Raw genomic sequence first — 25,053 nt, forward strand, 5'->3', positions numbered from 1 at the left:
CTCACTCTCTCTGTATCACAAACAGTGAAGGAAAACACAGCAAAGCACGAAATCAAATCGCTCTCTCTGTAACAGTGAAGGACTCAGAGGGGGGAGGGGAGAGAGGAAGGGAGAGAGGGCAGAGGGCTGGAACATACACATTCCCACATGCACACAGAAGAAAACCTTGCTAGCCCCCGTTTCATTTGCATCAGAAACGGGGCTTTTTTACTAGTTAGTAATAATTCTGAAATTCTTCTCCGTTAACATGATTGCCATAATATTCCTAGGCACCTTATCTGTTATATATACTTTGATTCTCTATTCCATCAATGTGATTGTAGTTGTATTATATTGTAAGCCACATTGAGCCTGCAAATAGGTGGGAAAATGCGGGATATAAATGCAGCAAAAGAAAAATAAATAAATAAATAAATAAATATCCCCCCTCGCCAGTCTCTTTTCCAAGTTGAAGAGCCCTAACCTCTTTAACCCTTCCTCATACGGGAGGAGTTCCATCCCTTTTATCATTTTGGTCACTCTTCTTGGAACCTTTTCTAATTCTGCTATATCGTTTTTGAAATATAGTGACTAGAGTTGAATGCAATACTCAAGGTGAGGTTGCACCATGGAGCGATACAGAAGCATTACAGTATTCTTGGTCTTAATTGCCATTCCTTTCCTAATAATTCCTGTTTGTTTTATTGACTGCCATCACTGCACACTGGGCATAAGATTTCAGTGAATTGTTTAAGATGACATTTAGATCTTTTTCTTGGGTGCTAACTCTGAAGGTGGACCCTAGTATCAAGTAACTATGACATTTATTTATTTTATTTATTGCATTTGTATCCCACATTTTTCCACCTCTTTGCAAACTCAATGTGGCTTACAGAGTTATTGTTGTTACATAGAGAATAGCAGAATCGAGAGTTAACAAGTGGATCTAAGAAGCAAAAACAAAATTGATAGTAGGTGCAGGTGTCGTAGGGTAACGTGGTCAAGATTTGAACAAGCAGATATAAGCGAAATATTTCTGATATTAGGTAATCATTCATAATGGGTAGGCGGAGATGAATTATTCTTCCCAAATGTGCATCACTTTGCATTTGTCCACATTAAAATTTCATCTGCCATTCAGTTGCCCATTCTTCTAATTTCCTAAGGTCTTCCTTCAATTTTTCACAGTCATCACCTCACTTGTCGCTCCCATTTCAAGATCATTTATAAATGTTAAATACATGCTTATTAGGTGTATCATTAGTATTATGCCAACATTGCATTATATCTCTGGTATTTGAAATCCAGTGCTGTTAAATGTGTATGTTTTTGATGCTGTTTTGTAAGTTCTATTATTAGGTTGCAATTTACTATTTTCAAGTTTACCTCATTTGTTGTATTTATCTTTATTCTTGGTTATTTTACTATTGTAATACTGTTAATAAAATTGTAAGTTTTATGTTAAACTGTACCTTCTGTACACCACCTTGGGTGAATCTCTTCATAAAGGTGGTTAATAAATCCCAATAAATAAATAGTATAGATCCTTGCAATACGCCACTATTCACCCTCCTCCACTGAAAAATATGGCCACTTAACCCTAACTTCTGTTTTCTATCCATTAACCAATTCCTAATCCACTGTTCTGCATAAGTGAGTGTTATCCCCTCATACCAACAGATGGAGGTAGAGAAAAAAAATCTGAGCTTTACCAATGGTGCTCTGGGGGAAGATTCAATACACATCTACTAAAGTGGAGTGGGCATTCAGGCCCCAAAGCACAAGACAATTCTTGCAAGGCATTAGAGGCCATATGGCCCCTCCTAGGGCCATGAAAACAAACATGATCGGAGAGGCAAAAATCATTTATCTCCTTCAGGTACTATAGCAGCATCCTCCAGACGACCAGCTTGTGGAGCCTCCGGTGTGCAGGAACAGACAAAGGTTGGCAAGCAAACTTCCTGATTAACATGGAATGGAGAAACCACCATAGGGAGAAGGGAAGAGACAGTGTGAAGAGAAACTGAATCCTCTGCAATGCAGAGACATGGGTCCCGACAAGACAGAGCCTATAGCTCAAACTCTTCTGACCAAAATGATGGTGACCGAAACATTGTCTTGACAGCACAAGGTCATTAATTGAGTTTGAGTGCAAAGGCTCAAATAGAGCATCGACAAGCACTCAGAGAACCAGATTAAGGTTCCATGAGGGAACGGAGGGATGAATTGGAAGGCACAAATGTGCCATGCCACTCAGAAAAACAGGATGCCTCCCCATGCAAGGCCAGGGGGTGCCCTTCACCTTACCCGTAAACTGGAAAGGGCAGTCACATGGACCCTCAGGGAGCCCAACACCAGACCCTGGTCCAGTTTCTGCTGCAAGAAGCCCAGAATATCAGGGACCTGAGGCCTCCAAGGGGGCAGAGACCGTCCCACACACCAGGTTTCAAAATCCTTACACACCCTGATATAAGACAAAGACATGGAGGATTTCAAAGAGCGGAGCAATGTAGAAAACACTGCGCTTCTCTAAGCGCCTCCTCTCAATGGCGAGACCATGCCAGAAGGGATTCACATCTTCCATTTTTACCAGCCCCTGCCAGAGAAGGCTCTGACCGCTGGACAATGGGAGAGGGTTGCCCTCCAACAGGTGCACAAAGTCTGCATACCACAGCCGACGAGTCCAAACTGGAGCTACTATCAAGACCAGACGATGATAACATGCAATAGGTAGCCAACGAAAAGCCAAGGGAAGACCAAGGGGTACCCCATTAAGCCATGGCTGAACTAGGGCATTTATCCCTTGAGCAGCCAGCTCCCTCTGATGACTGAAGAAATGCTCCACTTTCACACTGGTTCTGGAGAACATCAGATGGAACAGTCCGGGGGGGGGGGGGGGCGGTGTCCAGCAGTTCACAAGGAGTGTTGCCCCAATTTCCATTCTCCCAGATCCAGAAGACAGTGACTGAGAAAGACCGCTTGCACACTGTCCTTGCCTGCAATGTGGACTGCTGTGACGGCTTGCAGGTGTCCCTCCATCCACTCACACAGAAATGCTGCTTCCAAGGCTACTGCCTGCCTCCTGGTGTTTCCGTTTGTTGATATAATTTTTATTTTATTTTTATTTATTACATTTGTATCCCACATTTTCCCACCTATTTGCGGGTGCAGTGTGGCTTACAATATGTTGTAAAGATGGAAGTACAATTGTAGCAGCTTGGTTATTGATTACATTATGACGAGTTATGCGAAGACAAGTCAAGTATCATCGAGGGAAAAGAACAATTGAAAGAACAATGGAAAGAAACAGCAAGAAGATGATAGGACAGCAGAATAGTAATAGAACATTCTATATATTAAAATATATATATATATATATATATATATTTATATATTATGAGTAATATAAGCCACCGTAGAGGAATTGTCTCATCACCCTGACCACCTTCCCTTGTCTGTCTGTGTTATTTAGATTGTAAGCTCTTTTGAGCAGGGACTGTCTCTTTGTGTCAGGTGTTCAGCACTGTGTGCGTCTGGTAGCACTATACAAATGCTAATAATAATAATAATGGAACCAGTAGGAATTCCAAAAGGGCCAAGCAAACTGCCCAGGTTTCCAACTGATGAACCAAGCCACCTCATGTGGGGGTCCAGGTTCCCAGAACTAAATGGCACAGGCTATGAGCTCCCCAGTTGACAAGAGTGTCTTCCATGGTGACAAGCACCCACTGTGGGGGATCCAGCAGCACCCTCTCAGGAGGTGAATGTGCTATCCCACCAGGACTGAAAATCACTTCCTTAGGTTATGCCTAAGCCCGTTCCCTCTTAACTTTGTCATATGCCCCCTCATTCCAGAGCTCTCCATTTGAAAAGGAAGAGAGCCTTTTTCAAATGAATGAGAGCTCTGGAATGAGGGGGCATATGACAAAGTTAAGAGGGAATAGACTTAGGAGTAACCTAAGGGAGTATTATTTCACAGAAAGGGTGGTGGAGGCGTGGAATGGCCTCCCGGTGGAGGTGGTGGAGTCGAGGACTGTTCCAGAATTTAAAAAGGCATGGGATAAGCATGTGGGATCACTTAGGAACAGGAAGAATTAGGGGTTACAGAGGATGGGAAGACTGGATGGGTCATATGGCCTTTATCTGCCGTCATGTTTCCATAACCAACTCTCCGCTGATTTTCAGTGCACGTTTGGTGGCCATATTTGGTCACATGAATACCAGGGCTATCTTTGCCCAATTCAAACTTAACCGGCCAGTGCTGGAAACAGCCCGGCATCAAATATCCAGGCTCAGCACTGACCATAGCCGGGCTAACTTCCAAGGTCTGAATATTGGGCTTGCTATCTTTTCACAGATTGAGAGTAAGCTAATGAATTCTTACAATTATCCTTCTAGCCTAACAGTTTGGGTAGGGCTAAATGATGAGTGGATCTATACAATGACTACACAAAGAATATAGTTAGAATGCTTTCCCTTTTGAAGTAAAGGGTTAAAAAAAAAACACTATAAAACCAATCCTTAAAATCACTTGCAGACTGTATGGCTAAAAAATAGACATGGTTGCTTGAAGCCAACAGATCAGAAGGTTTGTTATCTAGGATATGTCTGGAACCTAGAGCAGTGTGCTGCGGGAAGTCCGGAAATCCCCTCCAGATATCCAGGCAAATCGCGCAATGCCTATAATCTCTTCCTTCCAAGCCTCCCAAAGCCGCGATCTTCAAACTTTGTGGTTACTGGCAGGAATTAGAACAGACCTTCCTCTGGCCAGCCCTGGAGTCCTTCCTTCTGATGAGACTTCTGTTTGTCGTGCGGGAGGGACAAAGAAGAAATTCTTTGCGATGGCCAGCGGAAAGCATGCTCTAAGCTGCTGCCAACAGAAAGTTTGAAAGAATCGGAGCAGGCAGAGAGGATAGAGAGGCCCGAGGTGAGTGGGTGGAAGAAGGTAGGAGAGGAGATAGGCTATGGAGGAGGGAAGGGAAAAGGGGAGACAGGCTGAACGCGTGGGAGGGAAGATAGATTTGAGAAAGAGGCAGAGAAATTGAAGAAAGCTGAATGTGAAAGATCAGAATCAAACAGACATAGGGCACAAGGTTAGAAAAGAAATTGCAAATGGAAAGGAGGCCCAGGAAACAGAGCTAAAAGCACAGACAGGAAAGCAGAACCAAAGACTGGGAACAAGATGACTGGAATAATAAAATCACCAGACTACAAAGGTACAAAAATGATTTTATTTTCAGCTAAGCGATTGAATTATATTGATATTGAGAATTTACAAGCCGGCTTTATTTGACACCTGGAGGATATATTCTATTTCTCTAGTGTTACATGATATGCAGAGTCTGGTATCTCTGCTTTCAGTTTTAGTCTGCATGTTTTTTGCGGTTCCTTTTGTTTCAGGTGAAAGTCATGCTCTGCATTTGCAACTAAAGTGGAAGATTCTAAGACATAAGCATCGCCATGCTGGGACAGACCAAGGGTCCATCGAGCCCAGCAAGCACCCTGTCACCGACTGCGGCCAAAAGAACAAGCATTTCGTCCCGCCCATCCCAGAAATAGTGGATTATTCCTACATCCATTCAATAACATTGTATGTCCTTTTCCTCCAGGAAGCCGTCCAACCTTTTTTTAAACTCCACTAAGCCAACTGCCCCAACCACCTTCTCCGGCAACAAATTCCAGAGTATAACCATGCGTTGAGTGAAGAAAAACTTCCTCTGATTTGTTTTAAATTTACTACACTGCAGCTTCATCGCATGCCCCCTTGTCCTAGTATTTTTGGAATGCATAAACAGACGCTCCACATCAACCCGTTCCATTCCACTCATTATCTTATAGACCTTTATCTTATATCCCCTGAGTCGCCTTTCCTCCAAGCTGAAGAGCCCCGGCCTCTTCAGCCTTTCCTCACAGGGAAGTCGTCCCATCCCCTGAATCATCTGTCGCCCTTCTCTGCACCTTATCCAATTCCGCTATATCTTTTTTGAGGTGCTGTGACCAGAATTGAACACAATACTCGAGGTGCGGTCGCACCATGGAGCGATACAATGGCATAATAATATCCTCATTTTTGTTTTCCATCCCTTTCCTAATAATACTCAACATTCTATTTGCTTTCCTAGCCGCAGCAGCACATTGAGCAGAAGATTTCAATGTATCATCAACGATGACACCTAGGTCCCTTTCTCGGTCCGTGACTCCTAATGCGGAACCTTGCATGATGTAGTTATAGTTTGGGTTCCTCTTTCCCACATGCATCACTTTGCACTTGCTCACATTAAATGTCATCTGCCATCTAGATACCCAGTCTCCCAGTCTCATAAGGTAATTTTTCACAATCCTCCCGCGATTTAACGAATTTGAATAACTTTGTGTCGTCAGCAAATTTAATTACCTCCCTAGTTACTCCAATCTCTAGGTCATTTATAAATATGTTAATAAGCAGCGGTCCCAGCACAGACCCCTGGGGAACCCCACTAACTACCCTTCTCCATTGAGAATACTGACCATTTAACCCTACTCTCTGTTTTCTGTTAACCAATTTTTAATCCACAATAGAACCCTACCTCCTATCCCAAGACTCTCCAAATTCCTCTGGAGTCTTTCATGAGGTACTTTGTCAAACACCTTCTGAAAATCCAGATACACAATATCAACCGGCTCACCTTTATCCACATGTTTGTTCACCCCTTCAAAGAAATGTAGTAGATTGGTGAGGCAAGACTTCCCTTCTCTAAATCTATATTGACTTTGTCCCATTAGTCCATGCTTTTGAATATGTTCTGTAATTTTGTTCTTGATAATAGTCTCTACCATTTTGCACAGCACCGACATCAGACTCACCGGTCTATAATTTCCCGGATCTCCTCTGGAACCTTTTTTAAATATCGGCGTTACATTGGCCAACCTCCAATCTTCCGGTACCACGTTCTGGTGTCTGTGTCATCTTGTTCAAGAAGGGAGGCTTGTTCAGTTTGGAAAGCTACAGAACACAGCACCAAGTTTCAGCTTCTGCCAAGAAAGCACCGGCATTTTCAGCTGAAATAAGGCTGAATACCAAAACCAAAATGTAGTTAGCCTCTACTTGAGCCATCAGCAGTGAAATATGTACACAACAACCAAATCAAGACAAATCTGTAATATTCTTACTAGTATGTAAAAGTATTGTTTATTTCTGCTGAATTTTCTTCCTATTGTCAGAAGTAAAGGTGCAGCAGTGTGCTTGTCGGGTTAGTCCACTTATGTGGAAAAAAGTCGAACTATTACAGAAAAAAACAATGACCGCTTAGTAAGTGAACATTTATCAAAGGATGATCTCTCCCTTAACGGCCTTACAATAAAGATACTTAAACTAAAGAAACACAGGAACAGAACACTTTTGAAAGTTAGAATGAACAAACAATTTGAGACTAACACAAAAGGACTCGGACACATGGACTTTCTGACCTATTATCAGAGACAGAGGCCTTTGAACTGTAAAACTGTTTCTGTCCCATCACCTCTGTCTATCCCCAACCCTTTCACTGAATTGTACTAACATGCAGACAACCTAGATTAATTTACATTATTTAAACCCAGTGTAACTGCACTGTTTCTTCAGTGGGCTGTTGAAGAGGAAATAAATCTCAGAATCTTGTCAAACATACACTGTTAGTGCAACAAAAAGTTTATCACCTACCGCTTGGTTGTTGACTGATTTCCAGAACTAAAAACAAATGAGCAAAAATCAGTAGAAGACTAGGAAAGAATCAGCCCAATTTAAAAAGAAAAAAAAATCATATTTATGAAACAGTCTCAATAAGGTCTCAGGCTGAAATGGCAAACCTGTAGAACCAGTATCCCAAGTCTCTTCTCTCATCATTCATGGAATATCTACAGCTCTGTCTCTGCTCCCAGATCCACTAGCCCCACACTCTCATCTCTGTACTCCTGGGAGCTGGATCCGGCGGCTCTATGCTCCCTGTCCTGCTCCCCAGAGACCAGATCCACTAGCCCCACACTCTCGTCTCTGTACTCCTGGGAGCTGGATCCAGCAGCTCTATGCTCCCTGTCCTGCTCTTAGAGACCAGATCCACTAGCCCCACACTCTCATCTCTGTACTCCTGGGAGCTGGATCCAGCAGCTCTATGCTCCCTGTCCTGCTCCCCAGAGACCAGATCCACTAGCCCCACACTCTCGTCTCTGTACTCCTGGGAGCTGGATCCAGCAGCTCTATGCTCCCTGTCCTGCTCTTAGAGACCAGATCCACTAGCCCCACACTCTCATCTCTATACTCCTGGGAGCTGGATCCAGCGGCTCTATGCTCCCTGTCCTGCTCCCCAGAGACCAGATCCACTAGCCCCACACTCTCATCTCTGTACTCCTGGGAGCTGGATCCGGCGGCTCTATGCTCCCTGTCCTGCTCCCCAGAGACCAGATCCACTAGCCCCACACTCTCGTCTCTGTACTCCTGGGAGCTGGATCCGGCGGCTCTATGCTCCCTGTCCTGCTCCCCAGAGACCAGATCCACTAGCCCCACACTCTCATCTCTATACTCCTGGGAGCTGGATCCAGCGGCTCTATGCTCCCTGTCCTGCTCCCCAGAGACCAGATCCACTAGCCGCACACTCATCTCTGTACTCCTGGGAGCTGGATCCGGCGGCTCTATGCTCCCTGTCCTGCTCCCCAGAGACCAGATCCACTAGCCCCACACTCTCGTCTCTGTACTCCTGGGAGCTGGATCCAGCAGCTCTATGCTCCCTGTCCTGCTCTTAGAGACCAGATCTACTAGCCTCACACTCTCCTCTCTGTACTCCTGGGAGCTGGATCCGGCGGCTCTATGCTCCCTGTCCTGCTCCCCAGAGACCAGATCCACTAGCCCCACACTCTCGTCTCTGTACTCCTGGGAGCTGGATCCAGCAGCTCTATGCTCCCTGTCCTGCTCTTAGAGACCAGATCCACTAGCCCCACACTCTCATCTCTGTACTCCTGGGAGCTGGATCCAGCAGCTCTATGCTCCCTGTCCTGCTCCCCAGAGACCAGATCCACTAGCCCCACACTCTCGTCTCTGTACTCCTGGGAGCTGGATCCAGCAGCTCTATGCTCCCTGTCCTGCTCTTAGAGACCAGATCCACTAGCCCCACACTCTCATCTCTATACTCCTGGGAGCTGGATCCAGCGGCTCTATGCTCCCTGTCCTGCTCCCCAGAGACCAGATCCACTAGCCCCACACTCTCATCTCTGTACTCCTGGGAGCTGGATCCGGCGGCTCTATGCTCCCTGTCCTGCTCCCCAGAGACCAGATCCACTAGCCCCACACTCTCGTCTCTGTACTCCTGGGAGCTGGATCCGGCGGCTCTATGCTCCCTGTCCTGCTCCCCAGAGACCAGATCCACTAGCCCCACACTCTCATCTCTATACTCCTGGGAGCTGGATCCAGCGGCTCTATGCTCCCTGTCCTGCTCCCCAGAGACCAGATCCACTAGCCCCACACTCATCTCTGTACTCCTGGGAGCTGGATCCGGCGGCTCTATGCTCCCTGTCCTGCTCCCCAGAGACCAGATCCACTAGCCCCACACTCTCGTCTCTGTACTCCTGGGAGCTGGATCCAGCAGCTCTATGCTCCCTGTCCTGCTCTTAGAGACCAGATCTACTAGCCTCACACTCTCCTCTCTGTACTCCTGGGAGCTGGATCTGGTGGTTCTTATGCTCCCTGTTCTACTCCCAGAGATCCACTATGCGTCCTTGTTCTGTATTTAAAGACCAGATCCCCCAGCCTCATTGTTTCTATGGCAGCTTTAGTCCCTGGGTGCAACTGAATGTTCTGTTTTTGTGCTCTGGGGTCCAGGTGCTCTCTAACCCTCTCCACATACGCTCTCTCTTGCTCTTTGCCTTTGAAATGTCACATTCTCTTCTTCTGATACTCGAAGAAGTGAATCCCAGCTCAATGCTCGCTATCTCACTCCTCCTAGAACCAAAGGATGGGACTCTAGGGCAAACAGCACTGCTGTAACATCTATCAAACATAACTTTTTGAAAATCATTTTAGATTATGTCCAATTAAAAAAAACAATCTCTCAAGAATTATACCAAAAATCTGTAAATTATGGTCCCTATGTTTACTTAAATTACTTGCCAGCAGAACTGTTAATGGCACCGTGTAGTTCAAAGAGCTTATGTTTGAACCTTGCAGGCCACGTCAATACAAAGCTACAGAGCTGAATCAGCTCATATTTCAATTGTATGTAAAAGAAGAAAGAGATGTGCCAGAACTGGTTGCACAGGCAGGAGCTGAGTGCTTTAGACCTGGTGACGGTGGAGGAAGCACTAAACAAGCTCATTAAGAACTCTGCCGGAGTGAGGGGAGGAGGAAAGACTATGGGAAGAATGGGGACTTGGGGATGGAAACTGGGTTTCAAAGCAAGAAGACTGGAAAACAGATTAAATTTGCAGATAACACAAAACTATTCAAAGTTGTCAAAACAGATGCGGATTGTGAAAAATTGCAGGAAGATCTTAGAAAACTGGAAGACTGGTCATCCAAATGGCAGATAAAATTTAATGGGGAGAAATGCAAAGTGAAGCACATTGTGAAGAATAATCTGAATCATATTTACCTGATGCTAGGGTCCACTTTAGGGGTCAGCACTCAAGAAAAAGACCTAGGTGTCATTTTATTTATCTTTTTTAAAGAAGTTTACAAATTCAAGAATACATTCTTGATACAGAAAAGATAACTATTCCAAAAGCAACATTTAAAGAAATATAAACCTTTTAAAGATCTTTAGTCCACAAATAAGGGAGGCATCACAATATCAGTGGCTATTTAAAGAATAATTCTTCCTTAAATATGAGGCTAGAAAGGAGATTCTAGGATCACTTAATTATTAAATTACAGAGTCGATTTAATTACTACTCTTGGTTGTGTTGAAGGAGTCACAGCTATATTAGAATAAAAAAAAATACATATTTGACTGAGTTCAGTTTCAATACACATTTACAGGGGAAATTCAACCAGAAAAGACCGCCCACTCTTGGATGTAGTTTAAGAAACTCTTGACGCCTCTTTTGGGTTGCTTTAGAAACATCCGGAAACATTCTAACTTTATAATTCAGAAAGAGTTGATCTCTATGAAAAAAAAATTGTTCAGTACCCAATCTCTATCCGGTTGTAATAAAAATGTCACTAAAGTGTTGCTGGCACTACACCCAAATTTTCATCTTCTAATATCTGTGATAAATTTAAATTCAGTGTCTCAAAGGGTACTTCAGTCCCTTCAACTACTTGATCTGTTTCCTTTTTTGTACAGGGTAACAAATAATACATTTTTGAAATCGGAGAATAAACTTGTTCTGGTATCTTCAAGATTTCAGAAAGATATTTTTTGAAAGTTATAAGAGGAGCAATTGAAACCTGTTTAGGAAAATTGATTAGTCTTAATGTTTTAGACTTTTGCTGGTTTTCCAAAGTTTCAATTTTGTTCTGAAGAATCATATTCGCCTTTATCAAGTTTAGCTGAATTTATATCCTGTTAGTCCCCATCATTTTGTCCATAGTTAATATTTTATTTTCTAATATCGGTAGCTGTTCTAATGAAGTTTGAGATTGTTAAGTTAAAGACAAATGTTTTTGTGAGAAGGAGGTTTCTAAGCCCATAAGGGCCTCCCAAATGGCATCTAAGGTAATAATATCTGGTTTTTTGGTAGGAAAGACTTATTTAAAGAGCCAAAGTCAGCCAAAGGTTCCTTTGAGGGCTGTGTCTCCTTCGCCAAGTTGTTTTCCTCGAGAGCCGTCTCTTCCCATTGAACCGCAACTATCTGTGTGGCAGCATTCGGCAGTACACTCCCCGAGCTGGTTCCTGTGCCAGGAAGCTCTAGTATCTCTTGGGAGCTAAGGGTCTCCTGGCACATTCTTGGTGTGTCCGCCGGCATGGGAGGAGCTATCCGTGTCTTGTGACTCAGCATTGTCTCAGCTTCTGTCTGGAAGTGCGGCAAACTTCTCCCCGCACTGTCCAGCAAAGAAGAAATAGATCCTGACGGTGTGCCTGGAGAAAAGAAGCGGTCCAAAGAACCCTCCTCCGTTGGCGTGACTGGTGCTGCAGGACCAGCTCTGCCCCTCCTCTTAGGCATGGGAATGAAGAAATTTCAGCGTTCTGAAGAAACTAAGGTAGGCAGGTTTAGGACAGCTTCTCACTGCTCCCTTCAAGCCGCCATCTTGCCCCCCCCCCCCCATTTTATTTATTTATAACAGCATTTATATCCCACATTACCAAGAGAAGTTTGGTTCTTTGTGGCTTACAATGATAGATGGTTACAAGGTCACAGTGATGGCAATGCTACAAGGTTGTAGAGGTGACAGTGCTCTTACATTACTGATGAGGTTATATTACAGATACATTGTTCAAAGAAAATCATACAGGAAAAGCTGAAGTACATAAAGGAAGACTTTGTTCAATTCCCACTTCAGGCACAGGCAGCTCCTTGTGACTCTGGGCAAGTCACTTAACCCTCCATTGCCCCATGTAAGCCGCATTGAGCCTGCCATGAGTGGGAAAGCGCGGGGTACAAATGTAACAAAAACAAAAAAAAGATAATAATGATTGGGCTCGATGGGCTAATGATGGATGAGGTTGTGGTGAAGCCTGATATCTAGGTCAAGGGCTGAGTAGGTGTTTGTTCAGTGTGTGTGATCATTATGTTACACTAAATGGCTGTTTGGTTACTAGCCTTTGTCCTCAGGATAAAAATTTTGGAACAGGAAGGTCATTAGTTGTTTGTGTAGGTGCTCAGTATTCCGAGGGTTTTGGGTAAAGAGTTCCACCATTTGGTGCTTTGGTATGAAAAGCTCGCTGTATATACCGATTTGTAAAGGAGTTTTTCACATCTCATGTAATTAAGTGTTAGGAAGTTTCTAGTCTGTTATTGACAATACACTGAAATCTTCTGCCTGGTGTGCGGTGGCGGTGAAAAAAGCAAACAGGATGCTAGGAATTATTTGGAAAGGGATGGAAAATAAGCACAAAAATACTTTAATGCCTCTCTATTGCTCTATGGTGCAACCTCACCTTTATTATGTTCAATTCTAGTCGCCGTACCTCAAAAAAGATATAGCAGAATTAGAAAAGGTTCAAAGAAGAGTGACCAAAATGATAGAGGGGATGAAACTCCTCCCATATGAGGAAAAGCTAAAGAGGTTAGGGCTCCTCAGCTTGGAAAAGAGACTGCTGAGGGGGGATATGACTGAGGTCTACAAAATAATGAGTGGTGTGGAGCTGGTGGAGGTGAACCAATTTTTCAAGCATTCAAAAAGTACACTAGAGGACACAATGAAACTTCATGGAAATATTTTTAAAACAAATAGGAAGAAATATTTTTCACTCAAATAATAGTTAGCTCTGGAACTCCTTGCCATTGGCTGTGGTAACAGTGGTCAGCGTATCTGGTTTAAAAAGGTTTGGACAAGGTCCAAGAGGAAAAGTCCACAGTCTGTTATTGAGATGGCCATGGGAAAAGATACTGCTTGCCCCTGGATTGGTAGCATGGAATAGTGTTACTAATTGACCTGGACTGGCCACTGTTGGAAGCAGGATACTGGACTAGATGGACCATTGGTCTGACCCAGTATGGCTATTCTTATGTTCTTATGAAGGGGCAAATACAGAAGGTAGACACTATGGCATGGGTGAAAGGGGAAGAATACAAGGGCTGGGGAGAAGTGGAAAAGAGGAGACAGTAATGTGATAAGTAGGTGCGAAATAAAGAAGGCTGGAGGATTAGACAGGAAGAAGGATAAGTTGTAGCTACAAGCAGAGAGAGGAAAGAAGAAATGGAAAATGCAAAGGAGACCACCACCACAAAAAAAATGACCTGGACAAACCCAATTTTTAAAAATACCCAGTTAACATGGCTAAGAAAACGTTTTACTTGAAGTTGAAAGAGTGGAATGTCAGCTTTGCTAATCTGCAGTTCCTGAAGGGGCAAAGAGAGATTCACTGGACATGGATGAGAGGGGAGGACAGGGCAGAGAGGAGAATCGCTGGACATGGGAGGGGAGGGCAGGGGAGAGAGGAGAAATGCTGAACTTGGATGGAAGAGAGGGGAGAGAGAATTATTGCTTTATATGGATACAGGAGAGGGAAGAGAGAGGAGAAACGCTGGACATGGATGGAGCGGAGGAAAGAAAAAAAGAAGATGCACATGGATGGAGAAAATAGGCAAAAGTTGGATCCACATTATACCTGCTCCAGTCAATTCCACGGAGGAGAACCCAGCTTTTACTTATGGATGTAGGGCAAGAAATGAAGAAAAAAGGAGGAACGTAAAGAAATAAATGGAAAGGAAACCCTGGAAACGGAGTTAAGACAACAGATAGCAGCAGAATCAGAGACTGGGACCAATATGGATAGAAAAACAAAGTCACCAGACAAAAATAGAAAAAAATCATTTTATTTTCATTTTAGTGTTTGGAATATATCCAATTTGAGAATTTACATGTGCTGTCTTATTTTGCACTAGGTATACTGGAACTGTAACAGCTTACAGAAATTATTTATAATGAAAAAAAATCATGTTATTTTTTTTTCTCCTATACTAGTATAATATTTGCAATGTTGTCTATTTATATGTGCCATGGCTGGTATAAGGGGTGTGTATCATAGGGTTCGAGCCATATGTGGTGACCCCGCCCATAATGAGTACCGGCACCTTTTTTTCTACAAAAAAAAGCACTGTATATAAATCATGGGCTTTATTTTCAGTAAGGCCTGAATATATGAACTATCCATACTGTGGCTCAGGGCTATAGGCTTCAGTTACCCTCACTCTGCACAGACAGAATCGGCCTAATTTGAACTCAATCCACCTTCATTTGCATAAACATTATTTCTAATTTTTATAGTCAGCTTAATCACTCATAGCCTAAGCAGGTTATAAAGAACTCCATTTGAATACTAGCTTAGACATCTTTAGATATGGAAATCTCAGGCTTTTCTTGGAAAACTAAACACTACATATATGAATATTTAAATCTCTACCTACTAGCTAATTTTGCCCAAAAAGCTAATACAGAGACTTACTAGATCTCTTCCAATCAAACACCAACCATAGGAAAAAGAGGTGTTTCCCAGCCCCCAAACAACTGTTCAGTCACTTACTAGTAATCAACTAGCAAAGCACAAAACGGAGGTACAACTTTTGCTCTAGCAACCTGGAAAGAGGGATGGAGTAACACTTTTGGAACCAGAAATGCTCAGCAGTTTTGTTACTACTACTACTAACAAACATTTCTAAAGCGCTACTAGGGTTACGCAGCGCTGTACAATTTAAACATAGAAGGACAGTCCCTGCTCAAAGAGCTTACAATCTAAAAGACAAGAGAACAATCTAAAGACAAGTGAACAATCTAGAGGACGAGTGAACAGTTAATCTGATAGGGTGGATAGATTGGGGCATTTTATATTTCTCGAGCGGTTAGGCGCCGAAGGCAGCATTGAAGAGGTGAGTTTTAAGCAGAGATTTGAGGATGGGTAGGGAGGGGGCATGGCTTATGGGTAAAGGAAGATTGTTCCAGGCATAGGGTGAGGCAAGGCAGAATGAGCGGAGCCTGGAGTTGGCAGTGGTGGAGAAGGGTACTGAGAGAAGGGCTTTGTCCTGTGAGCGGAGGTTGCGGGCGGGAACATAGGGGGAGATGAGGGTGGAGAGGTAGTGAGGAGCCGCAGACTGAGTGCATTTGTAGGTAAGGAGGAGGAGCTTGAATTGTATGCGATATCTGATCGGAAGCCAATGAAGTGATTTAAGGAGAGGGATGATATATCGGTTTTGGCAGAATATAAGACGTGCAGCAGCGTTCTGAACGGATTGAAGGGGGGATAGATGGCCGAGTGGGAGGCCGGTGAGGAGTAAGTTGCAGTAATCAAGGCGAGAGGTAATGAGAGCGTGGACGAGAGTTCTGGTGGTATGCTCAGAGAGGAAAGGGCGAATTTTGCTGATGTTGAAGAGGAAGAAGCGACAGGTCTTGGCAGTCTGTTGGATATGCGCAGAGAAGGAGAGGGAGGAGTCGAAGATGACTCCGAGGTTGCGGGCAGATGGGACGGGGAGGATGAGGGTGTTATCAACAGAGATAGAGAGTGGAGGAAGAGGAGAAGTGGGTTTAGGAGGCAAGATGAGGAGCTCGGTCTTGGACATGTTCAGCTTCAGGTGGCGGTTGGACATCCATGCCGCAATGTCGGATAAACAGGCCGATACCTTGGCCTGAGTCTCCGCGGTGATGTCGGGTGTGGAGAGGTATAGCTGGGTGTCATCAGCATAAAGATGATACTGAAAACCATGAGACGAGATCAGCGAGTCCAGGGAAGAGGTGTAGATTGAGAAGAGAAGGGGTCCAAGGACAGATCCCTGGGGAACTCCAACAGATAGTGGGATGGGAGTGGAGGAAGATCCATGGGAGTGTACCCTGAAGGTGCGGTGGGAGAGGTAAGAGGAGAACCAGGAGAGGACAGGGCCTTGGAACCCAAAAGAGGACAGCGTGGCAAGAAGTAAATCATGATTGACAGTGTCAAACGCGGCGGAAAGATCGAGGAGGATGAGGATGGAGTAGTGACCTCTGGATTTGGCCAGGAGCAGTGGAGAGAGAGAGGTTGAGGATGCGACAGATGGCAGGGGTGACAGTATGGGAGATGGTGTTGAGTAGGTTGGTGGGGATGGGATCAGAGGAACAGGTGGTGCATTTCGAGGAGGAAAGAAGGCGGGAAGTTTCTGTTGGAATGTATTATATTTTTACATGCATTGCCTGTCACCTATTATTTCTCTGTGATTACTCTGTGACCTCTGATGTGAATTACTTAGAGAGGTCACACAGCTATGCAACTTCCTGTGGGGGATAGACACAGCAGATGCAGCACATGGAGCACATGGAGCTCATGATCTCTCCTAACCTGAGAGGATCTATGGTGGTGTGAGCATCCATTACCATCTAAGCACATGGAAGGAGCTGATAATACAAATGTATAGTAATATGTATATATAAGCCTGTCTGATTATAATCTAACTACAAACTGTGAGTAAACAGATGTTTTGTTACTTCAACTTTAAAGTGACTCAGCAGTGAATTATTCAGGGGTGAATGAGAGAGAGATGAAGAAAGAAATTAACATTTCTAAAGCTGAAGCTGTGTGTACTAAAATCTGCTAATTATTTACTACAAATAATCCAACAAAAGGGTTATGGGCCCAGGGCCAGGAATTGAAAAAGAAGAGAAATATTACCAGGCAGAAAAAAAAGGCCACATTTTTCTCTTAAGTTTTAAAGGAAAGATTCAGTCTGTCTCTCTCTCCCCCCACACAGCAGACAGAAGGCTAAGAAAATGGCTGAGGGAAGAAATTCACTATTGTTCTATTCTCTCAAGGTGCCTAAATTAACTGAGTTTAATTATCAGCAGTGGGAACTAAGATTCATATGTCTCCTTCGAGCAAAAAGATTAAATATATGCTTAGACCAAGACAGAACAGCTGAAAATATGGCTGAATGGGACAGTGCAAACTATTATGTGAAGTGCATGCTTTTGGAAGCTCTCTCAGAGAAACAAGCCATATTAGTGGAGGGAAAAGATACACCAAAGGACATTTTATATAAACTGAGAACTATGTATGCAACTACATATGCAAAGCAGCAACCAATTTGGCTGGCAGAGTTGAATGAAACCAAATTAAGGGATAAAAGTAAATGTAATGATCACATTATGCATCTTATGTCTTCATTTCAAAAGCTAGAACTTTCAGGAATTCCCATGTGTGATGCATTGAAAAGAGCATTTCTTTTTACCTCACTATCAAAGAAGTTTGATGTTTTTAGGTCTGTAAATGAGGCCATTGAAGGGCAATCTTTTGAACAGACAACATCAAAACTAAGGCAGGAATGCATAATAAATGATTCTGAGGAGATGTGTTCTCAAAGCAAGTCAGAGAGAAATGAAACAAATTTCTTGGCAAAGAACAGAGGAAGGCGGAGCTATGGGAAAACTCCACCCAAGGGCAAGCTGATTTGCTACTCATGTGGAAAGGAGGGACATGTATCTAAATGGTGTAAGGAAACACAAAACACTCCCTCTAGCTCACCTAAGCCAATGGAACTAAAGAATTTTCAAACCAGGAAATGTATGAAGGACAAAGATAAACACAAGGGCTTTCTAATGGCAGAAAAATCTTTGACTATGGTAAATAATAATTCAAATGAAAGTACTTGGATTTTGGATTCAGGGAGCACATGCCATTTAACCAATTGTAAAGATTTCTTTCAGGAAATGTGTCCAGAAGAAGGTATTCTTAAAACTGCAAACGCAGGGACTGCTAAGATCCAAGCAAAAGGTATTGGATTCTTAAAATGCAAAGTGTCTAATGAAGTTAAAGAAATTCCTGTAAGTGATGTCTTGTATATTCCCCAAGCAGTTTGCAATATGCTTAGTGTATCTACATTAGATAAGAAGGGATTTGCGATTCATTTTGAAAACAGTAAGTGCACAATCTCTAAAAATGATGAAGTGTATGCTGAAGCTTTTATGCATAATGATGTTTATAAACTGAGCATTTCAGGTGAAGCCTCACATATGGCGCAAGTAAGGAAGAATGATGGTAAATGTAGTCTGGAAATCTGGCACCGCCGCCTGGGACATCGTGATTCTAAGGTGATCCAGGATCTTCACAGTGGGCAACTGGCCACCGGCATTCAGATAAGTGCAGATGCTGGTAAAATTGAGAAATGCATAGACTGTGTTACCCAAAAAGGTGTGAGACCCTCATTTCCTGCATACACAGGAAATAGGAGTAATAAAGTACTGGACTTAATACACAGTGACTTATGTGGACCGTTTAATATCCCATCATTGGGAAATAACAGATTTGTGCTAATATTCTTGGATGATTTCTCTAGATACTGTGTGGCCTATTTGCTGAAAGAGAAAAGTCAAGTCACAGACATGCTGAAGAAATACGTAGCCATGGTGAGAAATAAATTTGAAAGAAAACCAAAGGTTCTTCAGACCGACAATGGTGGTGAGTTCACTTCACAAAGCATGCGCACATTTCTAGAACAAGAAGGCATTCAACATATCACAACAGTAGCTTATACACCAGAGCAAAATTCTGTTGCAGAGAGAAAATTTAGGTCACTTGTGGAAATGACCAGATGTATGCTGTCAGATAGCAATCTCCCTAAAAGACTATGGGGGGAAGCCATTCTCACAGCAGTGTACCTACAAAACAGAATGCCAACTAAAGGCGCTGAGCGCACACCACATGAGACATGGCATGGTAGGAAGCCAAACCTGTCACATATAAGAACATTGGAAGTACAGCATATGCTCATGTACCAAAGCAAAGAAGGCATAAGCTGGATTCCACAACAGAAAGGGGCATTTTAGTTGGCTATACTCCAGGACACAAAGGATATAGAATTTTGAATCTGAAAACTGGCATTGTTGGCATAAGACATGTTACATATTTTGATGAAAACAAAAGGGTTGATAAAGGCTGGATTATCCCAGATGAGCCTTATCATCCAGAATATGAAACTAGAACCATAATAGACATGCCAGTGTATATAAATGCCATACCAAGGCAGATGTCTGAAAGCAACTCATCTGTATCTAACGAGGAACAGGCAGAGGAAGCAGACACAGAAAGGATCATTGAAGAAGACAGTACAGTTGGAGAAGGGGAATCAATTGGAGAAGGACTCTCAGATTTAGAGGATGCGGAAAGGTCAGACCAACCTGTTGTCAGACGCTCATCCAGGGAAAACAAAGGTGTTCCACCCCCAAGACTGTCTTACCTAACAAAGTCAGCAGAAGCTCAAGAGCCCTTAACATGGGATGAGATTGAGAAAATGCCAGCAGAAGAAGCTGCTGAATGGCATAAAGCTGCACAGGAAGAAATTGATGCATTGGATAAAAATAATACTTGGATTCTTACAAAATTACCTCCTGGCAAGAAAGCTATAGGATGCAAATGGGTATTCAAGTTAAAAAGGAATGCACAAGGAAAAGTGGAAAGGTATAAAGCCAGATTAGTGGCAAAGGGATATCTTCAAAAATATGGAGAAGATTTTGATGAAGTGTTTGCACCTGTAGTGAAACACACGACAATTAGAACACTTCTGAGCATTGCAGTCTCAAAAGGCATGCAAGTCAACCACATTGATGTGAAAACAGCATTTCTTCACGGAGATATAACTGAAGACTTGTACATGGAACAGCCAACAGGTTTCATAAATACAAAACAAAGACAGCTAGTGTGTAAATTAAACAAAGGTCTTTATGGATTAAAGCAAAGTGCAAAATGTTGGAATGAAAAATTGCATGAAATATTGACAAATTTAGGATTTAAGCAAGGTGAAGCAGATAAATGCTTGTACACTAGGTGCAGAAATGGACAATATGCATACATTTTAGCTTTTGTTGATGATCTGCTCATTGCAAGCAAAAGTGAGCAAGAGTACAAGGACATTGTAAAGTGTTTAAACCAGAATGTTGAGATAAAAGAACTTGGAAATGTGTCATACTATCTTAGTATAGAAATTGAGAAACAAATGATGGTTCTTATCTTCTAAGCCAGAAGCAGAAAATAAATGAGCTTATTGAAAGTTTAGGTATGCAAGATGCCCAAGTTGTAAGCACTCCCATGATCACTGATTTTCTGAAGGATGAAACAGTAAGAGAACCTTTACCAGATAACATCCAATATAGATCAGCCATAGGTAAGCTTTTATATCTAGCTACCACATACAGGGCTGATATAGCAAATGCAGTAGGAATTTTGAGCAGAAGGGTCAGCTCACCTACCAAATCAGATTGGACTGCAGTTTAAAAGGATGGTAAGGTATTTAAAGGGTACCATTGATTGTAAATTAAAGATTTCAGCCAATAGTAATCCAAAACTAATATGTTACTGTGATTCAGATTGGGCAGGGGATCATTCTGATTATAAATCCACAAGTGGATATGTGTTTATGTATGGAAATGTACAAATTTCATGGGCCAGTCATAAACAAAGTATTGTGAGTCTGTCTTCTACAGAAGCTGAATACGTGGCCGTATCGGAAGCGTGCAGAGAACTGATATGGATTGAAAAACTTATGCTGGATTTCGGAATAGCTGAACAGAGACCAATCCAGATAATGGAAGATAATCAGAGCTGCATCCGACTGTCACAGAATGACAAGGTTCAGTCACGCACCAAGCACATCGCAACGAAATACCACAACGTGCGAGAGTTGGCGAAAGAAGGGGTCATCAGTCTACACTATTGTCACACCAGTGAGATGACAGCTGACATCATGACCAAACCGTTACCCAGAGAACATTTTGTGAATCTGCGTATAAAGCTTGGACTTTGTATGAATAAATAATTGCATGACAGTTATGCATGAGAAGGGGTTTGTTGGAATGTATTATATTTTTACATGCATTGCCTGTCACCTATTATTTCTCTGTGATTACTCTGTGACCTCTGATGTGAATTACTTAGAGAGGTCACACAGCTATGCAACTTCCTGTGGGGGATAGACACAGCAGATGCAGCACATGGAGCACATGGAGCTCATGATCTCTCCTAACCTGAGAGGATCTATGGTGGTGTGAGCATCCATTACCATCTAAGCACATGGAAGGAGCTGATAATACAAATGTATAGTAATATGTATATATAAGCCTGTCTGATTATAATCTAACTACAAACTGTGAGTAAACAGATGTTTTGTTACTTCAACTTTAAAGTGACTCAGCAGTGAATTATTCAGGGGTGAATGAGAGAGAGATGAAGAAAGAAATTAACATTTCTAAAGCTGAAGCTGTGTGTACTAAAATCTGCTAATTATTTACTACAAATAATCCAACAGTTTCATCCTCGGTGATCTCAGGAAAAGAGGAGAAAGAGACCTGGGTAGGTTGGATGAGGGAGAGGGTTAAAGGGTGAAGAGGAGGTGGTGGCTTGGTCGTGAACTCAAGGTTGATCTTTTGCACTTTGTCGCGGAAATAGTCGGCCAGTGATTGAGGAGAGAGAGAAGGGGGAGTAGGAGCAGGGGGCACTTTTAGGAGGGAGTTAAGGGTGGTGAAGAGACGACGAGGGTTGGAGCTGAGAGATTTGGTCAATTGGGTGTAATAGTCCTGTTTTGCACGGAATAGGGAGGAGTGGAGGGAGGATAGCATGAATTTGTAGTGGAGGAAGTCTGAAAGGGTACGCGATTTCCTCCAGAGGCGCTCAGCGGATCGGGTGCAGGAGCGAAGGTAACGGACGCAAGGAGTCAGCCAGGGCTGGGGATTGGTGCGTTTTGTGGGACGGGAGATGGATGGTGCGAGGGTATCCAAAGCAGAGGAGAGAGCGGTATTGTAAGCGGAGACCGCTTTGTCAACAGTTGCGGAGGACGTGATGGAGGGGAGGAGATTAGAGATAGTAGATGATAAGGAGGAGGGGTCAATAGCCTGGAGGTTCCTGGAGGTGGTGGTTAAAGTTGGACGGGGTGGAGGGGGGGGGGGGGTGAAGAAGTGTGAATGTGATCAGGTGATGCTCGGAGAGAGGAAGAGCTGAGACGTGGAAATTGGAGGGTGAGCCGGAGGAGGAGAGGACGAGGTCAAGACAATGTCCGTCACGGTGAGTAGGGGTGGTGGAGCACAGCTGGAGGTTGAAGGAGGATGTTAGGGTGAGGAACTTAGAAGCATGGGGGTCGGATAAGTCATCAGCATGTACGTTAAAGTCTCCGAGAATGAGGGACAGAGATGAGGGGTCAAGAAAGACAGAGAAAGCCAAGCATCAAAGTCGGTAAGGAAGGAAGGGAAGGATTTATCAGGGGGGCGGTAAATGACTGCCACTCTGAGTGGTAGTGGGTAGAATAGCCGGATGGAATGGGCTTCAAAGGATGAGAAGCAGTGAGACTGCAGAAGGTGGAGGGGTTGGAAACTACAGGAGGGTGAGAGTAGTAGCCCAACGCCTCCGCCGCGGCCAACTGGGCGGGGCGTGTGGGAGAAGAGAGCCTCCATGGCAGAGGGCTGCAACTGAGGCAGAGTCTTCCTGGGAGATCCAGGTTTCGGTTAGGGCGAGCAGTTGAAGGGAGCGAGAGATAAAGAGATCGTGGGTGAGAGACAGCTTGTTGCAGACTGAGTGGGCATTTCACAAAGCGCATGAGAAGGGGAGGGAGGAGGGGGGAAGGAGGGGAATAGAGACGAGATTGGAGACATCCCGGGATCGTTCGCAGGGATAGGACGGGGACAGGTGAGGGGGACCTGGATTAGGGTTAATGTCTCCCGCGGATAGCAGGAGGAGGAGCAAGAGAGTGCGGAGGAGGGTGGGGGAGGTCGGGCGACGAAGGCGGGGTGTACTTAGGAGGAAAGGGGATGGGTTAATGGCAGGAAGGCAAGACATAACATTTTAAAAAGCAGCTTAAAAGGGCCACACAAGGAGGAAATGTTGCAGCAGCAATCAAGAGCTGGAGAGAAGTTACCCTCTGGTTGCCCCCAAATCCAGCTGGCTGCTCTTATCTAATCACAAGATTCATCTCCTCAGTCTAACAATGGCCAATCACCACAAGCTCAGGTTCCAAGACAGAGACGAGGAGGGTGTTCCCAACAAACCACCACCTACAGACTTCTGAGTGATTCCCTCTCATTAGAGGAGAAATGCCATAAAGCTAAAGCAATATTGCTCAGGGTCTCCTCCCCAGAGAGTCACTGTATATGTGCAGCACACCCTGCCACTCCTTGATACAATGCAGGCAACCAACTGTATCCCCCCCCTCCCTACACTCGCCATGCTTACAAGTTACATTTTACTAACTCCAAAACCAATGGCAAAAAAACAACATTGTATTTCCTTAGCAATTTCTCGCTGATCCTATTAATTGTGCACTTCTTATTTACCCAGGAAGTGATTCTCCTTTTTAGATTATTGAAAACTTTTTTTAATTTCGTAAGTATGTAGTTTTTTTAAGTCTTTGTATGATTTATTTGTTGTCATTTTAATGTATTTCCCGTAGTTATGCTCTGGTTTCCCTTTTTATGATCCGAATTAAACCTTTCGGTATATGGGGGTAAACCCCCAATATAGAAACAATAATAGTAGACATGATATTATATAATATTACTATCGACACCAATACTAGCGAAAATCCAGAAAATATAACCTATTTTATACCACGAAATTCCATAAACATCAAAAATTGCCTCCATCTGCAATTATTACAATTTACAGTCGTGCACACGCGTTGCTTAAAACCTCTCCCTGCTCTCCTCTTTCTCAGCTTTTCCTTGCCTCCCCTCCCCCATCTTCTTTCTCTGAATCTCATTGCTTTCCTCTCCCCCAGACTCTTCTCACCTTCCAGCGGTTGGCCGACGGGCAGCAGCAGAACCAGAACCAGGAATGAGACCATTCCAGCAGGAAATCCGAACCGCGCAGGGATAATTTCCAACAAAAATAATTCCGACAAGACAAAGAGATGAAGCCGGCCCGAAAAGTCTGGGAGGGCAGCAGTAGAAGAGCCTGAGCACCAGATCCACTCGATCCTGTCCAGATCCTCCTGGGTGCACAAAGCCCAGTCCTAGCCGGCGCACGGAACCAGATCCTGTCGGGTGCACGAAGCTCAGCGCTGCAAGGTAGATGCTGGAACCAGATCCTCCCGGAGATTTGAAGCAATTCAAAGGTACCGTAACTCTGGGTTTACAGGCGCTTCTATTCCAGGGGTCTCCCGCTCCCTCCCTACCTCCAGTTTGCAGTTTATCATTCCCCAGTCCCCACACTGGGCTCTGGCTGGGTCTGAACCGCGCAACTCCCGCACAGACAGGGCGGAGTCTCTGCGTTAATTAGCTCCGCTGTCCACGCCTCCTGCAATCCCACTATTTTCCCCGTGAGTGTCGGCGACAAGCCACGCCTTCTAGCTGCAAGACATTTGCAACAATTGGCTCTTTGAAGAAATCCACGCCCAAAAGGGAGAGGAGCAATGAGATAATTGAATGGGAGTGGGCGGGAACAGATCGACATTTGTGACGAAGGAGCCCCGCCCCTGCGTCTTGGATTGGCCTGGTGAAAGCCGGGGCGTCGTAGAGTAAAGACGGACAGA

At 43.9% G+C, this 25,053-nt stretch overlaps 1 protein-coding gene across 2 annotated transcripts in view; it reads right to left on the reverse strand.

The window, feature by feature from the left end:
* Positions 1-24,726, reverse strand: part of EPHB3 (EPH receptor B3) — a 131,114-nt gene extending 106,388 nt beyond the window's left edge. For both annotated transcript variants that reach the window (XM_030216247.1, XM_030216245.1), the window contains exon 1: positions 24,312-24,726. In XM_030216247.1, coding sequence (XP_030072107.1) covers positions 24,312-24,366 — 55 coding nt within the window. In that variant the 5' untranslated portion in view covers positions 24,367-24,726. The remainder of the gene's footprint in view (positions 1-24,311) is intronic.
* Between the last annotated feature and the right edge of the window lie 327 nt (positions 24,727-25,053).

Source organism: Microcaecilia unicolor, chromosome 10, assembly GCF_901765095.1.
Source record: "Microcaecilia unicolor chromosome 10, aMicUni1.1, whole genome shotgun sequence".
In the NCBI taxonomy this organism is placed as follows: Eukaryota; Metazoa; Chordata; class Amphibia; order Gymnophiona; family Siphonopidae; genus Microcaecilia; species Microcaecilia unicolor.